At 49.7% G+C, this 19724-nt stretch overlaps 1 protein-coding gene across 1 annotated transcript in view; it reads right to left on the bottom strand.

The window, feature by feature from the left end:
• The window catches only part of ERC2 (ELKS/RAB6-interacting/CAST family member 2), a 763082-nt gene that overhangs the window by 323561 nt on the left and 419797 nt on the right, over positions 1–19724 (bottom strand). The window contains exon 7 of the mRNA XM_075550919.1: positions 6113–6250. Coding sequence (XP_075407034.1) covers positions 6113–6250 — 138 coding nt within the window. The remainder of the gene's footprint in view (positions 1–6112; positions 6251–19724) is intronic.

Raw genomic sequence — 19724 nt, 5'->3', positions numbered from 1 at the left:
TTTCCAGGCTGAGATCTCTATGGGAGCCCTTGGCGGGGCTTTCTCCCATGGAGTCACGGGGTGGTGTCGACCCAGTCACCTTTGGGTGACCAGCTAAGTTCCTCACCGTTGCATCGCGGGCTCCGTAGATGAATGAGACATAACCTGTAATGAGGAACCATCTAGCACACATGGTAATATAACCAAGTGTGCAGGGTGACAGCCCCGTGGCGTCAGGAACACTGGGACAGCAGGTTGTTTTTGCTCTGAGCACTTACATTATCGACTGGGCATTGATGACAAAAAAATCAGCAGGCGCCATTATGTGTTTAAGTGTTATTGATGATTCAATACTACAGCATACCCTCCGTCAATCACAAAACTAATTTAGCTGTCAGCCGCACAGGGCCAGATGTCAGAAACATGTGTTAAAAGGCCCTGATATGCCATGATCTCCTTGATTAACAACTAACTTGCAGAGATTCCAACAATGTGCTCTTGTTTTAGTCTTATTTGCATTGGCCACTGTCCTCGGGCCCTCCTCGGGCTCTGCAGAGGCCTAATCTATTTGTGCTTCATCACGGGTGGGAGCTGCACGGCAGCGCCCCCAGCTCTGCTATCTGGCCTTCTCAACAGCTTATCTGCCGTCTGACTACCGCTGGCCTGTCAAGACCAGCCTTATCAATGCCCTGGGTTCCGACACGGTGCTTCTGTGTGTCAACCCCACAACTAAGTCAGACTCAATCTTCGCTGGCTGAGCGGCAGTCTTGTTTGGCTCATTCCGAATGTTTAAATAAGTTCCTGGAAATTGGAAGGGGTGCTCCTGGGGAAGCCACCATCGAAGTGCGATGGTGAACTGGGCCTGAGGGGCTCCCCTCAGCGGCCCAAAGACAGCAGACAACGGATGTCCCCAGGAGCTCTCTGTTTCTAATGCACTATTGTCGTTCTTGTGCTCCGCTCAGCCAAATGCGGATCCACATGGAACCCTGGGAAGAACAGGCCTGTACCATTGTCCAAAACACAAAAGTTCTGGAAGTTTCCTTTTAATCCCATCCCATCATCCATAAGCTGGGTGGCCGCAAGGCAGTCCAGTGGAGGCAACAAAGTACCATCCCAGGGCCCGCAGGGCCAGAGTGAAAGCGACTTCCTGGAGAGCCAGGTGGGAAGTGGGCATGTGCCACCGTGGATTCATTAAATATGCCTCAGCCAAGACATGGGGCATGGAGCTCTATGTGGCCCGTGTTTCCCTTCCTGCATAAGTCGTTTCACCGGGTGGAGATCGTTTCCGATCTTGAAATAGAAGAACCCCTTCTGGGAGATTCCCAAAGTGTGGTCTTCCGTGGCGCTTCTGCATCAGAATTCCTGGGTGGACTCATTGAAAATCCAAGTTCCCGTCGCAGGATCGTGTGGGAGAGCACGCCAAGGTCTTGGTCCAGGGTGCCGGGGTCATGGAGATGAGAGGCACCAGAGGCTGTGGCTGAGACTCAGAGGTGCACTTCCTCCTCCTCTGGCCTGAGGCAACGTCACTAGAGCACAGAGCACAGGTGTGCTGGCTTTCCTGCTAAGACAGCATGTGGCTGGGAGACCGTGGGCCAGAGAAAATGGGCCACTGGCTGAAGAGGGGGATGCTGTGACTGACTGAACCTTGACCATGTGAAAACCCCTAACTACGGGGGTGAAAATCCCCAAGTCCTGGAATCTGACAGCAGAGAAATCGCAGGAGCCTGTATTCTAAGAAGCTTCCTGGTGGATGAGACGATTTCAGTACACACAGAAGTTTGATGCCCCTGGAATGACACCTTAAACCCAAACCCATCTTTGCCCCGTGGCCCGGAGCGTCACCAGTTGCTAGGCAGCATTTTATATGGGCTGTGTCAATAGACTCATGTTCTGGGAAGTTTGGGGGTAATTTCTTCCAAATAAATTACCCTGTGTTTGCTTTTATTCTTCATTGCTGTAGAAGGCTGAAAATTAGATGCAAATATAGGTAGGAAACTAATGGGTCATGGGCCAAAGCCAGCCCGCAGAGGTGTTTGGTTTGGCCCAAGCACTATGCTTTCTGAAAACCTGAGTCCTTTGGGGGCAGGTAGATGCTTTCCAGCTCGCCACTGTAGCCTTCAGTCCTGACCGTGTTACACCAGTCGCCCCTCCTTCATGCTTGTCCCCCGTGAGCCCTTTCTAGGTATCTTTGTTTCCAATGCCTCCTCTCTGGGACCACTCCAATTTCACGTGCATGAGATTTCACAGCAGTGTGTAATTCTTTGTGGGGATCGTTCCCAAAGAGAACAGACCTCACTGCCCCTATCGCTATCTGGTCAGCACTAGCACATGGCGTCTCCGTGGAACACGGAGCTAACTGGTGGCAGTTCAGTCGCCGTTCTCTCTTCATCTTCAGCAAGACCTCGTGCATGAAGGAGACTGGAGGGTCTCCGTCATTTTGCGGACCTTCTACTTTATCCAAGAGAATATCCTTTTCTTGTGATTGGTCTACCCTGGGGTCGGTGGAATAATTTTATGACTGTAAAAATATAGGTAGCACCACTTTTGCCAATTCAACATTTTCTACATACACAATTGGGTAAGATCGATTGAATCCATCATGTTGCAATGATCGTTGTGGTAGTTACATAACCTGGTGTCAATTTGAGGATTAAGAGTGAAAGGGTGAACTCTAGTCTGTCAATCGGGTCATAACCAATGAGGTCTCTGTGTGAGCCTGGCCTTCCCCTGAGGATTCTGAGAATTCCTGGATTTCCTTCTTGGAGGTGGAAGAGATTCTCGCTCACTATCACTCCCTGAGAGACTCTCTACTGACAAGACAGATGGAACTATGCTGATAGAACCCTGTGCCCTGGGAACTGGAGAAGCCACATAGAGACCCCTGCCAGTGTGGAGATGCTTCTACTGCCACTGGATCCACCAGACTTTGAGCCACCGCCCTGTGATCTTCCTGCATTTGATAGCATTGCATGAGTTTCATGAGTCTGAAGAGGATTTTATAGGTATCGGACATATGCGCTATCAGATTTGTGGACTTGATCTGGACTGGGCTGGGATGTCTTCTCAATATTCAATTGCCCTTGTATATAAAGCCCTTTCTTATGCACATATGCGTGATTTGTTTCTCTCGTCTTCCCAGACTAGCACACTCACCAATAGCCATTTCCGAATTTCCCATTTCCGTAAACAACAATGTCTCCGTCTCCTTGTTTTAAACCCGATGCCTCCTATGCAGGTAAAAGCTGCACAGTGAGGCAAGAAGACCAGAGGCAATGGATGCAGTGGACGTAGGGTGCTGACAAAGAATGTGAGTGTCCCATGAACTTAGAAGAACACAGGAATCTGGCTAGGAGAAAGCACAGTGAGAACAGTCCTTGAAAGCAAGGATGGGGAAACGTCATCTCACAGACAGTGGTCGTGTTGTCAGGAGAGCCCAGCCCTCAGGCCCTGATAAAGGGCATCACATTTGGTAGAGTAGAGGGCAGTGAAAAGGAGGAAGCCTATCGATGAGCTGGGCAGAGACAGCGGTGGCAAGGACCCAGGACCAGGCGTGCTGTGCTTGGCTGTACATAGGGTGGCCGGGAGTCAGCGCCGGCTGGGTGGCGCCTAACAATAGAACAGTACAAATACAGCTTCCTACGCAACAGCTCACCCCACCCCACCGCCCCTACCAGTTGCCATAGGGACACTTCCATTACCAGCATGTTCAGCCACAGGAGATCGGGTTCGGCAGAGCTTCAAGGATAGGAGGACAACATACCTGGTGACCGACTTCTAAAACCTTAGGGATGGCAGGGGAAGAGTGAGTCTGGCTTTGGACACAGCATGAGGGGGGACAAAGCGCTTTAGCAGGACATCGTGTGTAGTGAAAGGGAGGACCAGAGGAGGTGTGGAGGGCCCTCGGTGAAACGGACTGGCCGAGTGGCAGTAACAATGACTTCAAACATGTTGGGGGTTGGGAGGGTGACTCAGGCCGGGCCATGTGTCGTCCTGCTACGCAGAAGGTGTCCCTGCGCTGGGGTTGACTTGAGGGCAGCACAGCACAATCATGGGGTGGGTTCAGTCGCTACAGAACGGTCCTGATGATTTAAATGTTCACTGGGCCTTTCCTGGTGATTCGGAAGGAGTGGGGCAGGACGCCGCCTTACAGGGACAATGGCCTGAAGTGCTGTGGGCCACTTCACTTCACCGCCTCCCCCTATCACCTCAATTGAACTCTGGGAAACAGAGGTCCTACATGGAGAGTCCGTTTCCAGTGTCAGGCTTCAGTGACAGAGCTAGGGCCCCGTTCCCTCATTTGGTGGCGGGCAGTGTCAGAGAAGAAGCTGTCAGCTCAGCAGACAATCTGAGAGGAAACGCCCATCCCCTGCCACCACCCCAGGGAGCAAGACTGGTAGGATGCACATGGTGGGGAAGGCTGGGCTCCCACTGGTTAAAGCGAAGATCTCTTTATCTGTTTCCAACCGATTCTGGAAATAATTGCATTGACAACATGGCCCTAAAAACTGTGCTGACATGTTTTACATCCAGTAAAAATGAAACTCTCCCTCCCGTTGTTCCTAAAGCTCAGACGTTACCTGCCCCGCTCTGGGGCCCTGGCTCTCCGGAGCTTAGCAGAACTGAGAGGTGTGGCAGGCAAGGATGTAACAGGCCGACTCAAGCCCACGGTCCCGTGCATGTGGGGCAGAGCCCTCCCTGCACTCAGAGGTAATAAACCTGACCACAGGTGTCCAGAGGACAGGTGAGCAAATTCGGCCAGTAACTAGAAACCATGGTGAACGTCGGTATCCGTCAGCTTGACCAATGGAGTTATCCATTCTTCTACTCAATAGCATCACTCCCTTCGAAGGCAAGTCAGAACAAAACTTTCCTCGTAACTTCCCATCCACTCCCACCATCTTTTCCCACCACAATATTTTGATCGTTAAGCACAGCATCTCTACCCCTGTCCTTCACATTTGACTGGGACACAGTGATGGCACGCCCCTTTAATTTCACCTGGCCAGTCCTTAAAGACTATCTCAGCATGGCACCTCACTACCCAGAACTGTACGATGACTTCCTTTCCTCTCTCCAACAGAAAGTTCCAAGGCTTCAAAAAGTTCATGGAAAAATTTCCACTATCTTTTCATTCTAACTTTTCCATGAATTTTTTGAAGCCCTCTCCTCTTATCCTCTGATATCTTACTTTATATATTTTACTCATTTATCCACTGTCTGTTGCCTCCTCTTATGGGTTGATTTGTGTTTCCCCCAAGGATATGTTCAGACCCTAACCCCCTATTCCAGAGAACATAAACTTATTATAAACCAGATATATATCTTTAACATGAGATATACAACTCTAACATGAGATACATAGCTTTAACATGAGATATATCACTCTAACATGAGATCAGATTGAAGCAGGGCAGCCTCCACCCCCATGGGACTGGTCTCCTGAGACTTAGGAGATGAGGCACAGGGAGATAGAGGTATGAAGGGTCTTGGGTCCATGGGAAGGCAGAGACAGAGACTGGCACTACATTGCCCCAGGGGAAGGAAAGATTGGGGTTTCCAGAAGCAGGGAGCCCTGCTGGCATATGGGCCACAGGTTGGGCTGCCGTCACTGAAGTTCAAAGTCAGGGCTTTCTACTTCCTTAAAGAATTCCAGCCTCAGCAACGCACAGGTACCATTCTTCCCTGTCCTGACAGGGTCTTGTGTGGCAGCAGTGACTGCGTGGAGTCTCTCCCATTTCGGAAGAATCGACCATTTGAGGCCCAGAGGGCAGCATTTTTCCAAGGACAATGTTTCGGAAGGGTTAGGAAAGAAAGAGGAAATTGAAACAGGAAATGAAGGAGGAAGTGGGAGAACAGCTGTTTCACTGAGGGGAATGCAAACAAGGAGATATAACAACCGGCTTATGAATTCCCGAGTGGAAAATGGATCTGCCCTGTAAACCTTCTCTCAGTTCCCAATACCAGGGGATAAGGGGCCCCCCAGCTGCACTGTTCACTGAGGAGGCTTAGCCGGGGAAGGAAGGGCAGGTCCTGCGGGGACCTGCTGAGAACAAGCATGTGCCAGACATTGGGGCCATCCACTCCACTCCGTGCTCCCTTCTGTCTCCAGCTCCTTTTCTTGGTCCGAGCTCACCTTTTCTGACAAGGCCTCTTCTAGGGTCGCCAGTGCAGTGTCGGTATTACTGGAATCTGTCTGCAGGGACTTCACTCTGTCTTTCAGGTTGGTCAGTTGCTTGTCTTTATCCCTAAGTTGTTCTTGCAAGTTTTCGATCTGAAAATAGAGATCACCATGTTAAATGTATATTTTATGACTCAGCCAGGGCCAACATAACTGAAGTGCACCTTGTTGTACATGGAGAGTTGTTCCATGGACCTGAGATTCGGGGTCTTGTCAGTATGTCAAGGTCACAGTTTGACTTAGAATCAAGACTCTTTGGATGAGCATCTCTCTTCCATTTGATTCACACGACGTTAAGAGAAGCAGAACCCCTTCCATGCAAATGTAAGTCTAGGGAGACACATTAAAAACCAGGACACACACACACAATCAAACTACACTTGTCATGGAGTCCACTCCGACTCATGGCTACTCTCTGTGTAACATCATTTTCAATGGCAGCGCTTTAGAAAAGCAAATCCCCAGGCCTTGCTCCAGAGGTGCCTCGAACCTCTAAACTTCTGGCTATCAACTGAATGCATCAAAAATTGCCCAGGGCCACCACCTCAGACACATAAGCACCCCTTTCCAGAATCTTCTGAGTCTCTAGTTGCTGAAGCCAGCCTTGACAGAATGAGCCACAGAACTGTTTACTTAGGACTCACTCACTCGTTCACTCACAGAGCAAACATCCCCACTCGAAGCAGCTGCTCAGTCCTCCCTCTGCTCAGTGCAAAACGCAGTGACACACCAAGCGCTGTCAAGTGGCTGTTTCAAAGTCACCACATAAAAAGCCCAGGAGGTTATCACAAGTAGACCGTTAATGGGAAGAGTCTGTGATATAAATCAAATGTAACAAGTACTAAAAACACTCCATTTGGCCACTGAGTCCTGTGCTGGCAACCCACCAGCTCCTTTCACCCACTATCAGCAGCCTGACAGGCGCAGGCCAGCCGGGCCAATCACCAGGCCTGGGCGGGGCAGAGCCAGGGCCCTCTCCTGGGCACTGCAAGCATGATCACTCATGTTTTTATTCCCAGCTTTCAAACCATGGCCTTCTTATCTAAGGAGGAAGAAAAAGAAAAGGCTACTGTACAAACCATTTATTCAAATGAATGGTTTGAAAATGATAAGGGCCAAAGAAAAAGCAGCCGATTCTAAACACTAAGTCTACTCATGATGTTTGCTTTCTGCACTCAGCTTTCTCAGGAGAGCCATCCAAACTGCTGGTTTCACAATCGGTGACCTAGCAAATGGGGAGGGTGGCTTGACCCATTTACTGAGCACCTGGACTGCTGAGGCAGCAGTGGCGAAGTTGCCACAGTCATGAAGGCTGGGTGGGGCATGGGTGGGGTGGAAACAACAGCGGAGGTGGTAGCAACAGCAGCCTGGCATGAGTTCTGAATGCCAAGAGGACAGCGCTACTATCCAGTGTTCGGCAGGGTTCTCTAGAGAAACAAAACCAGGACACTTATGATATTAGATAGATAGGTAGATAGATAGATGATAGATAGATAGATTTATACAGTATGAAGGAATATAACAGCTAATTAGTCCACACAGCAGTACGAAGGGCTCAATTCAACTCACTTCTGTGGAACACTTAATATACTGGAAGTCCTTTAACTCAAGAGAGCTGCCAGTTCCAAGGTCAAGGAAGCAGACAGCTGAGTCTTCCCTCGGGCCATGCTGGCAGAGTTCGCCCACAGGCAGCAAACACCAGGGCTTGTCACCAAAAGTCAGCAGCTCAGGAGCTTAGAGAAGCCAGTCTGGATGGGATATTGAACTCAAGCAATGCAAGACAACGGGATCCATTAGCCTCAGGTTCATGTAATTACACACCAACAGCATGGTGAAGCAGGTCTTGAAGGAGCCTCAAGCTCTAGGGACATGATCCATGGGTTGGCTTGTTCCACAGGTAATGTAGCTTACAAGTTGAGGCAGAGAACTACCTACAGCAGCTGCAAGCTGGTCCGATCACCAGAAAGCAGGAGAGAGAGGGGAGGGCTTAGCGAGCGATTTATCTCTTTGCCCTCCAATCAAACTGTGACTTGATGAATCCCACCTGTTCCTATTGGCAGGTTGGCACAATAGACCTACCTATCACATGTCCCTCCACCTGCAGGACATTGGACTTGGTGAATGTTTTCCAGTGGTTATGACAGATGTGGGAAAAGCCACCGCCCACTACTGTGGAGTCAATTCCAACTCTCAGGAACCCTGTAGGCCAAGAATTGTCCCCCTCCCCCCAAGGATTTGCAAGACTACAATCTTTAGCAAAGCGGATTGTCACCTGTTTCTCTTGTAGACCAAGGGAGGGAGGGGGAGAATGGCTCTCCTCTAGGTTGGCACTCGAATGCTTTAACCAGTACGTGCCCAGTGCTCTTTGTAGACAAATACACAGGATTTATTATTATCTTTTCTGTCTTTCTTCCTTTTCCCTGCCTCACCTCCTCCCCACCCCACCACCCCGCACTTTTTCATATGCATTTATTTTACCTTTGCGGTTTTATAATGAGACATGCTTTCTGGCTGAAGGCAGACATCCCAGAAACTCAGCTTCAAGGGCACAGAGTTAACCTTCTCCTTCCTCAAAATGTAACGGGGACCGAATCCATTGTACCTCCGTGGAAAGGAGACCCCGGCAGCACATGCTCCCATTTGCAGTCAGGACAAAGAGCACAGTGAGCAGTCCGAGTGTACAGTCATGAAGAGGAAGCCAGCTGCTGAGAAAGCTTGAGAGTAGTGAACCGTGAACGTGATTATTTCAAGTAGACCCACACTCAAAGATGCATCTGTAGACATAACTATGTGTGCGGATCCAGTGGGGTTCCATGCAACATGGCTAGGCCCACTCGGTCTCAGTCTGGGCATCTACTTGCAAAGGATGATTTCTTTGAGGGATAGAGGACAGGAGAGGAGGGGATTTGGCACCAAAGACCCAGGCAGGTAATGTGGTGGCCAGCGTGGGGCAAGGGCACCATCAGACACGGTGCAGGAGACCCAGGGCTCACCCAGGACAGGCGAAGGCCAGAGACAAAGGGGTACTGGAGTGAGGGGCCTGACGGACACAGCCTGCAGCCTGCTGTACCTTGGAGACACCGTCCTGAGCTAGGCAGAGGCAGCTGCCTCTCAAGCATAAGCCAGGAGGCTTCTCTCTGAAGGGATGGAAATAGATTAATCTAGAAGATGTGCTGAGTGTGAGAGTCCCTCAACATAGCTAGGAAGTCCCAGGAAGTTTAGATTACGGGATCTTCTTGGCATGCAAGAGCCCTGCTAGTTCCGTGTTGACGTGCTCAGCAGCTAGCTGCCAGGTCAGCAGTATGAATTCACACGTAGTGCCACGGAGAGAGGTGCAGTCCTCTGCGTCCACAGACATTTCAGCCCCGGAGACCCCCCAGAAATAGCGCTACTCTGGGAGAAGGTGTCCTCTGCGTTAGAGGGTCACAAAGAGTTGCTCATAATTGATGCCACTGCGCACTGCAGGAACACGTGGGCATGCTGATTAGGGTTGGGATGCAGAAATACAGGGGGTGGGGTGGTCTCTCGGTGGGCATATCAAGTTCTCACCACCTGAGAGCCCAGTAGAAGAGCCGTTGGTACCACAGACCTGGTTTGGGTGGCACAGGTGCAGCGCTTGCTTCACTCTGCTTTCAGAGACGTGGCACAGAGAGTGCCCAGAAAGGGCCAAAGGCCCAGACCAGTGTGGGGTGCAATGCAGACAACTATGTACTATGTTTGTTATTCCCACCAAACGATTCGGATAGTATGATTCAGCTGTTCGTGGCGGTTAACGGGGTTCATTGTGCTTGTCATCCTGCTAGGTATAAAAACAGGCATCTCAGAAGCAGGAAAGGGATCTTGCTACCAACCAAAGAGATGGAGCCAGGAGTGGGGCTCAATTCCTGGTCTTAAGTTACTAGGGACCTGCATGTGGAATGGTTCTTAACCCAGGTGACCACAGGGAGGCCCAAGGATCAGGAACAGAACCAGCACCAGGAGCCAGAGCAGGAGACACAGTGCTGACCTTCTCCGTCCACAGAGCCTGCAGGCCGAGCCTGACTTATGGAGTGGGGTGCCACTGGGCACTTTAATGTGGAGAGCTGTGTGTGGGAAATCACGTAGCTGGACCAGAATACCTTTGGGCTGAGGCTGATGATGGAGCAACATGCCCTTTGGGCATTTATTGGCAGTCCTGAAAAAGGTTTGTAGTATTTCGTGAGCAGAGCAGAGGCCAGGCCAAGAGATTGAAGACCAGAGAGAAGCCTGAGTGGCAGACTTGGCAGAAAAGAAATGGTCCCGGGGGGACCTACTGTATCCTGGTGTTTTGGACCTGAATTATAACCTTTTAGCTTCCCTAATAAACACCACGGCTGTAAGCATCATCTGTGAGTTTGGAGGGGCTGGGCCAGAAAAATGAATTCTGGAACCCACCCACAGAAGGGGAGTGCTGGGGGCAGCATGGTTGGTTTCAGAACAGGGCTAGAAAGGGAAGGGGGCGCAGAATCTTGCCTCGAGGCCACCAGCCTTTGGGGTTGGAGGAGGTCAGATGTGGTCCCCCGGCATTTTCTCAGGCAGACATAGCTTTGGTGTCAATAAAACAAATCTATAAAGAGATGCACATATGTGCTTACAAGAAATTTCAACAGTGCCTGCCTTTGGGGACGGTCTCGGAGTTATAGCTGGGATGAAGCGTCTTCCTCTATTTTCATTTTTGCACATTTCTGTAATCCTCTGCTTAGATTTTCTCCTCTATGGGCTCTATGAAGTTGTTTTGTTTTGTTGTTAATGTCGACTAGGGTTATCTGGTTGGTTATCTGGTTGGGCCATTTTCAGTTCACAGTCATATGTGAAAATAATACATATTGTACACTCACAGAAAGAATACATGGATGAGTAACACAAATGTCAACCAAAAAGAAAGTGTTCAGGTTGCCAATCATTATGGACCGTTGGCACAGCCAAACCGTGGCCCATTTTGCAAGTCTCCGTGGGAGCAACCAGCCTCACCTTCTTCCATGAAGTGCCCGGGGCTCTGAAAGGCTGGTTAGCAGCACAGTGCCTGGCTCTAGTGCCCCAGAACTGCTCTGCGAAGAGGAGGAGAGATCAGAGGAACCAACTGAAATGCTATTTGACAGCAGAGAGACTCGTATCTTTTGCTGATTATGCTTCCTGCATCTTCCAACTTTCTTTCCTTAATGATAATAAACCAGTGAGACAAGATTTTGAAATCAGTGACAAAGTGTGGGGGGTCGATTGTGTGCGTTTTGAACAGTAAGCTTCTGGTTTACAAAAACATCCATCCCCGGAGAAAACATTCTTCCCTTATTCCAAGGGGGGCTTACTTCTCTCTCCTTTTTAATGTTAGGAACCTGGATGGGTGGGGGTGGGGGTAAATTCTGTATCTTTCTAAGAATTCACAGCTCTCACATGTTCACACATTGTTATGACATCTGTAAGAAAATACTGGAAGCCTCTTTCTTCAAAGGAGGGGGTTGTACACGGTTCAGAGAGCAGGAATTGGAGAAGCAGCTAATTGAAAATCAGGGTTAGAATTCATGCTTCGAGAAGTGTTGCATGAAGACAAACATGGAATCTCCCTTGGCAACACACGCTGTGCAATGTTGATAACAAGCTGAGGAGGCTAGAGGGTCAGCCTGTCCTGGGCAATGGATTGAGCTGCCCGTGGGTCAGGGCTGGGCAGCCTCAGCCTGAGCTGAATCTGATGGGGGCAGCTGCAGACAGCTGGGGAAGGGCAGAAGGAGCTCCGGTGGCTTTGTGGTTACATGTTGGGCTGTGATCCACATGGTTGGCAGTTTGAAAACCACCATCAGCTCTGGGGGGAGAAAGATGGAGCTTTCCACTCCCCAAACAGTCCCAGTCTTAGACACCCGCAGGGGGTCACAATGAGTTGGCATTGACTCGATGGCAGTGAGTGTGGAGCGGGGAGAGTGGGTGCCCATGGCCTGGGGGTAACTGGACAGTCCCATCAGAAACATTTGGAGCTGATTCTGAAACCCTCGCTTTCAAGCCTGCCCAAAGATGTGCAGGCCTCTGAGCAGGGCAACCACTGGCCAGGGGCAGCTTTGCGGTGAGTGTGCACACAGGAGCAGGTCCCTCTAGGACTGTGGTCATCGACTAGACAGCGCCTCTGAACAACCCCCTAGACCGCATGCTCATTCCCTCCTCCACCAATTCGCCTCCCTGCAGCCAGCGGGACTGCTTCATAATGTCCTACAGCACAAGCTCTCCGTGTCCTTCAATGTCTCACAGATAAAATCCAAATGCCTTGATATGACAGATAAGGCCCTCTGTGGGGAGACCTGCCTGGTCTTCTTATCATCCCCATGCCATGTCTCCCACTGGCATGGCCAAGGACTTGGCTGCCAGCATGCAGACCATAGGGGACAGTGCAGAGAGATTCCATAGGGGACTTAAGTCTGGCCATCTTTAGAGAACCAGATGGATACATCTTTCTCCCACAGAGGGGCTGGTGGGTTCAAATGGCCAATGTTTCTGTGAACAGTCTAGTGTTTTAACCACCACATCACTCTCCTTGACCTGCCATGGACCAGGTTCTGCTCTAGCCTCTCGATTTCTGCCTATCCATTTCCTCTGGCTCCAACACTCTTCCTGTCCCAGTTCTTCCCAGAGTAAGGCCTACTCAAACCTGGAGACGGCCCTTCATTCCTCACCTTATCCAGGAATCATTCTTGGACCCCTAGCCCCGAGTCGAATCCCCTACTCTGCTTTTATATACACGATTAAAACCACCCTTTTGGGGTCTGCACCCGCAGTTCCCACATGAGCTCCATTAACACAGGAACTCCGCCAATGCACTACTGAACTTCTGGCCTCAATGTTCAACTAGTCTGTTGCCCTCACACCAGCTCCCACGATGCCAGCTCGGTGCCCAGTAGACGGAAACCCTGCCTGGTCCTGTGCCACCCCCTGGATGAGTGAGGGATCCGACCATTAGAATCCATTGGGTTTTCATTGGCTGATTTTCAGAAGTCGATTACCTGGTCTACCTTCCTTACCTGTCTTACCCTGGACACTCCTCTGAAATCTATTTGGCATCGTTAAAAACAAGAACAACAACAAAACCTTACTTCCTGGAGTCAGTTCTAATGTGTGGCGACCCTACGGGACAAGGTAGATCTGCCCCTGTGAGCTTCCAAGACTAACTCTTGACACCTGCTGGTTTTGGACTTCAGACGTCTCAGATCACAGCCCAACTCGTAAGCACGGCGTCACTCGGGCTCCTATCCACAGCAGCTGACAAGTCGTCCCCGACACACGGTGGTAACGGGGCCACTGAACCCCTGAACTGTAGAGCTCTACGAGAGGAGACAGGCATCCGCATTAGGACCCTGGTGCCCCCCAGCAGGTGTCTCTAGAGAGCGTCTCACACTTGTTATTGCCTACTGATGTCAGTGTTGTACCACTTCAAGTGGAGCGCTGAAATTATAATTCCATTTAGGCCCCTTACCCTCACATTTCAAAAAATCTAGGGTTGTCTCGTTACTTCCTTCGCCCACAGTGAGGACTGCAACAGGTGTGACTGTCATTTTGCTGCAAACATCCACTATGACTAAAGGAACAGTGAGGGCCCTGTGGTCTTTACAGTGTCTATTCTACTTACACTCACGGCTCCCAGTTCCATCGTCCCCCTTTCCTGTCTCAAGTTCCCAACCACCTTCTGCTCTTACCTCCGCTCAGTCTGGGCGACTTCTTCAGCCATCCCTTTAGGAGAAGTCTGTTGGTGACACACACTCCTGGCTTTCCTTTGTCTGAGAATGCCTTAATTTCCCCTTCATTCCCGAAAGACAGCTTTACAAGATAGTAAATACTTTCCATTCTTGTGGGTAGTTCAGGGTTGCCGTCCTCTCTGGTGTCCAGCCAGGGACAGAAGCAAATCCCCTGAATTTACCATGCCGTCAAGGTCTAAACTCCCTAGCTAGCCGGTCATATTCCCAAACTTCTGGGTACTTTTTATGATGGACATTGAATTATTTTCAGGGTGTTTCATTGTACTTAGAAGGGAGAGGAACGGAAATGTGAGTCTACACCAATTTTGTCCCAGGACCAAATCAAGTTGACCCATCTATTCTTCCCCTTCCCACCATTGAGTCTACAATGAAAACAAGGGTGAAACTGGTCTGAGGTGACCCAGGCCATAGTGGTGATGCAGAAACGTGTCGGCAAACTTTCGGCCTCCTGAGGTACTGACCGGTCTCTGCTTCCACCTCTCCAGCCCCACCCTGAGCCTTCACACTCCAGAGCTTAGCCAGCGCCCTGCACCAGCACGTCCAGGGGCCCATTCCAACCAGGTGGTGAGAGGAAGGGAATGAGCTGGGGCTACTTGCAAAGCCTGATTCTTTCCTACAAAACTCACTTCCAAGTAGCATGAAGCCAAATGGCAAATAATTTTAAAACAAACGTAGCCACTCACCGCAATTGCCAAAACACGACTAAAGAGCTGCAGATCACTGTAACACGTGACAAAGTCCCCATGAGCTTGGGGCACACTGTGCCTGGTGGAACGGACTCATCCCAGAAGGGCAGATATGGTCTCCGTCCATGGCTGTAAACAGTGAGGAAGCACGGAAAGGAAGATTCTTTGATGGTTAACCAGGGATGGGAAGCGGGTGGTGGTGGCGGGAGGGGGGATTTCTAGCAATCCTATTGTTTTGGTAAACAGTTTTGTGGGGAGAATCCCCAACGCCCAGTGAAGAAGAATACTAAGATCTACCTAGCCTGGCCCAGGAGACCCCAGCAACCCCTCCTGGGTTGCAAGCAAAGGGAGAAGGTTTATGCAAACTGCCTGTGGCTCAGCTCCAATTACCTCCCACCAGAGAGATTCCGGAGAACATACAACCACAGCGTGACTGACACCCTGTGGCACATCTGAGACAGTGCACTCCCCTCGGCAGGCGCATCGGAGCCCAAATTCCAGTGGACAGGGCAGAAACAGGACAGCACGCAGTCCCCCCACATGCAAAGTATGCGGTCAACATACCAGGGACTAGGGGGGCCTTTTATCCTCAGCCGTCTGACTCAAGTGGGCACCAAAAACCACACCCCAAAGGTCTGTCTCACTACCCTTGGGTGGGTTATGAGCCGCAGTGAGCCCGTAAGGGACACTGGCCCTGTGGTTTCAGAGACAAACAATAACTCTTCGCGGGCGTGGAACGCCTCATGTCTCTCCCACCCAGCAGGGAAGGCAGTCTCCAACCCATGCCCTTGCTTCCCTTGCTTGTGCTTATCTGAATTCCAGGGCATTTATACGATTTCCTCTCGCCTACAACTAATTGTCAAATGCGATCCAAACCCCTAACCAAGAAAACATGTTCCCAAATAGTAAGGAATGTTGTGTAATTTTTCCTTTAGATAGAAATGAGCAGGCAGCACGTTTAAAACATCCCCAAACAGTTCGAAAATAAAGGCTCAGCGACTGAAAGGTATAGGCAAGTCCCAGGGAAATTCGAGAAACGTTCAGGATGGAAAATAGGGAGGAGGGATTGCTGCAGAAATGACCTGCAGAGTTTACCGACCGCAGCTAAACCTGTAGAGAAGATGGCAGGGAGGCAAAGAGGCTGCGAGCCTCTTAAACTCTCCAAGCCCCTACGAGCGTGTCCACCCGTCTGCTTGACGTCAGGCGAGGTAGAAAGAAGACAACTTCACGTTCACGTGCTGCCCAGGTGGAACCTGGGGAAACTTCACCCTCAAGCTCTTCCAGCTTTGTCCTATTTCCTATCCCCTCCCTCACTGGAAGAACAAGCCTACGCAAGAGGGTCACTGCACACAAGACGGCATTTGCTCAGACTTTGGGCAGGGAATTATGTTAAGAATTTTTTAACCATGTTAATTTTTGTCAAAACGCATAACTGTATACATTCTGCGGCTTCTGTATCGGGTTTCTACTGAGTGTGTGCACGCCTTGTGTTTACATGGACTTCCTCATGCAGAGAGCATCTGACACCGGACGGAATCATGGGCTGTCGCTGGAACGCACAGGCACTCCCAGGAAAGAAGTCTCAGGAAGGAAATGGTGTGGCAGACAGAAACGCAAAATCCTTCTGACTCCCGTGACCACCGCAAATTGGACAGGCGCGTCTGAAAGACACGCAAATAACCTTTTGCAGGTTGCTCCGATGACCACGCGTACAGCTTCTCCAGCGGGGCTCTACCCTACACGTGAGGTTGAGTCTGCAAGACAGGACCTGCCTTCCAAGCTTGCTTTGTTGCTATTTAATTCCTAGACTACAATTCAATTGCAACTCTCTTTAAAATTCAAGTGTATCATCTGATCTTGGACTATTTAAATATTGAATATCTTAGTAATTAGACGTTTCCACCAAGATCACTAAAAAAAAAATCATTAAACTCTTCAGGATAAAAGTCTTTTCTTGTCCAAACACCGTCAATAAACAAAGTGCTAATCTTGTCACTTTTTTGGCGACCGTCTCAGGAATGCTTCTTAAGTACTCAAAGGATTAAATTAAATCTCACCTGCAGACAGGCTTGTACAATTTACCAGAAAACCTGGTTCTCAAAGGAAAATCACTTTCATTATCTGGACTTAAAAGCAAGGATTCCATCCTCTGGAATCTGCAGGGAAACAGCAGCATCAAAGAAGACAGTTCCCTTCAAGAGGGTTTGTTCCTGAAGACCCTTCTTTAAATAGTTATTTAAGGGAGAGCTCTGTGGGGGAAATAATTCCTCCAGGTCAAAGGCAATCATAAAAGGGGGCCTTGTAAATGATGGCCAGTTAATGTCTCTTCACGGTTCTGACAGGGGACACAGGGTGTGAAGATGGTTCTCTTTTTTAAAAAAGATTATTTTATTTATTATCATGGTTTTGAAATCTACATTTGGCCCCCGATATTTGGTTTTTTAAAAAGACATCATGGAACCCTTAAATAGATGAAAGACTACAAATGAGAGATGTCTTTCCTACATTAAAAAATAGAATAAAGAAAACGGAGTTGGAGATTGAAAGTATGTATGCATTTGGAAGAAAGTAAATGAATGAATGAATAATGAATGGATGCCTGAGTGACAGCACACTTCAGTGCCCAAGAAACTATTTTCCAACTTCAAGTACTTGATCTATGCTATATGTAATTGAATTTACAAAATACTTAATAGGATAAAATCCCCACATTGCAGAAACCTTCCTCCCAAGATCAGATAGCATTTCTAAACGTCCCACCACCGTGTTGATATAAGAGCCACTGGGGGGGGGGGGCGGGGGAGGAAGGCGGGGAGGATGGGGTTCAGCCTTGTACTCTCGCGTCTTCTTCCTAAGTAAACAAATGCAGACTCTCGTGTCCCAAATGAAATACAAATGCCGAGCAAGGACAGGGAGATGCACGACTAAACTGAAAAGTGGACACATGATGTCAAAGCAGCCCCCCTCACTATTGGCTAGTATCCTTCATGCTAAATGTGCTGAGCCCACAGCAAATGCTCCATGTCAAAAACATTGTAACATGTGCCCAGAAATAGAAGCCACCAGGGCAGCTCTGGTCGCTACAGAGTGCATTTTGTGGTAGGTTAGGGGGAAAATACTCATTACGTTATGAACTGAAGCTTGGCATGTCTGAATCTCAACTGGTCTGCAAAATAAGCAAATAGTATATTAGAATTTTTTTTGAGGTGGAAGAAATCTTCATGAAACACAGATTAAAGCCCATTTGACATAATTGGACCATTCCTAAAAGAAGGCACTTAAAGGCAGTGTTTGGATATTCACTTTTAATTTTCCTCTGAGGAACGGCAAGAAGTGTAAAAGCATAGTTGTATTTGTCAGTTAGACACAACCAGCTTGACCAGGTGGAAAACCCTTCTCTAAGGTAATGTGCATCCCCTCCCCAAACCTTGGATTTCTCCTCTGATTCCTTTAACCAAAGTACTTAGCTTGATGACCTGGCAAGGCTAGCCCCTGCCTAAACCTTTCCAAACTGTCTTGGACCTCAAGACTTCTAAGGCAGGTCTTCCAGATGGATTCTAACTGTGCCCAAGGGCCCCTTCCTTCCGAGGCATTTCCTGAGGACATCCACTCTGCTGTGGCCTTCTGAGAAAAGCCTCTTGGGGTCCACATATGTGAGCTTCACAAGGATCAGACAGTCACTCTGAGCAGAGCTAACACGTCTCTCAAATATTCGGGAGACGAAGCCTGAAAGCTCTCTGGAAATGACGAGTCTGTACGAGGTCCGGTCAAATCCTTGCTTAAGAGGGTTTTGTGACCGATGAGCAAAGTGGTCATGCGAACACAGGGGCTGATAGACACAAGGCCCACGGGGATGTAGATCCGCAACCTCCAAGAGGGACGAGCACCGGAGTGACTGACACAGTGAATGCGGACAGGGCTCCCGGGGAACCACCTATATCACTTGCTGCGTTGTGACAAACCACAGAGCTGCAACAACTATATTCCATTATTAAAATGTATAAAATTACCCAGAGGGTGCAGTTTCCAACCTGACCGTCTGCAGAAATGCTCTGGGTTCCTGGTGCTGCAGATTCTTGAGACCCTGGAGCAGAGCGGCTGCTTCAGTCGTCCAGGGGAGATGGGGTCATCTGAACCTTGTGCTACATACAGGTGAACCATTTCTACCTCCCATGGGACCTGGGAAGCAACAGTGACAGCCCTTTCTCCCTCCACTATTATGTGCTTAGAGGGTGCGGGTGGGAGAGGCAATATTCTCCCTTCATCTCTCCGGGCTGCTCTGACATTTCACACGGCTGAGAATTCGGATGGCCCGGCTCAAGAACACAGAGACGATGCTCTCCGGAGAGAGATGGAAACAGAAGTTGGGATATTGTTGGAGGCACCATCCTCCTGGAGAATAGCAGAGACGTCAGTGATGTCTGCGTCTGACGGGGTGCCTCCCAAGAGAGAGCAAAGAGCCCGGAAGACCCCATCATTCTGTAAGGTTCCCCCACCGGGCCGCTTCCATGAGACTTCCCCAGTGACTGATGACAATTCTATCCAGAGCCCACGTCACATTACATACAACCAACCGGGAGTCAATAATGCCGATGCGTTCTGACTCCCAGCGGCCTGGGAAACTGGGTGCACCTCCCTTGTGGGGTTTTCCAGGCTGCATCCTTCTGAGAGCAGGTACACACCAGAGAAACAATGTATCAGAAATGAAGCGCACTCCCGTGTGCTCCGCCCCACGACCTCCTGGCATCAGAGGCACCATGGGTGCTAACGGGGAGAAAGGACGCCTAGAAGCAGGATGAGATCTATGCAGCGGGCCTGCCACTTGCAAGGAGGAGCCGGGCAGAGGAGCTGAAAAGGTTAAGCAGGTCTCTGGTTTCCTTCCTTTCAAAGCTCCTCTGTGTTTGAGAGGGCTATCACAGCACCCAGAATTTACCCAGCACACTCCTGACGCAGGCCCCGGCTCCCCTCAGCTAATGGACAGGCACGTCTGCCTTTTGCAATGTGTCAAAACTGCAATCTCATCTGCTACCCCGACACTGAAGAAAACATAAACCGGCTTCTTTCCCCAATTAAACGCAGGGTCCCGCGACTTTCCGGCTCTGAAATCAGATATTTAAAGCAGCAGTCTGC

The sequence above is a fragment of the Tenrec ecaudatus genome, chromosome 5 (genome assembly GCF_050624435.1).
Source record: "Tenrec ecaudatus isolate mTenEca1 chromosome 5, mTenEca1.hap1, whole genome shotgun sequence".
NCBI lineage: Eukaryota > Metazoa > Chordata > Mammalia > Afrosoricida > Tenrecidae > Tenrec > Tenrec ecaudatus.
Note: the sequence above shows the minus strand (reverse complement) of the source record. Positions and strands in the feature narration are given on the sequence as shown.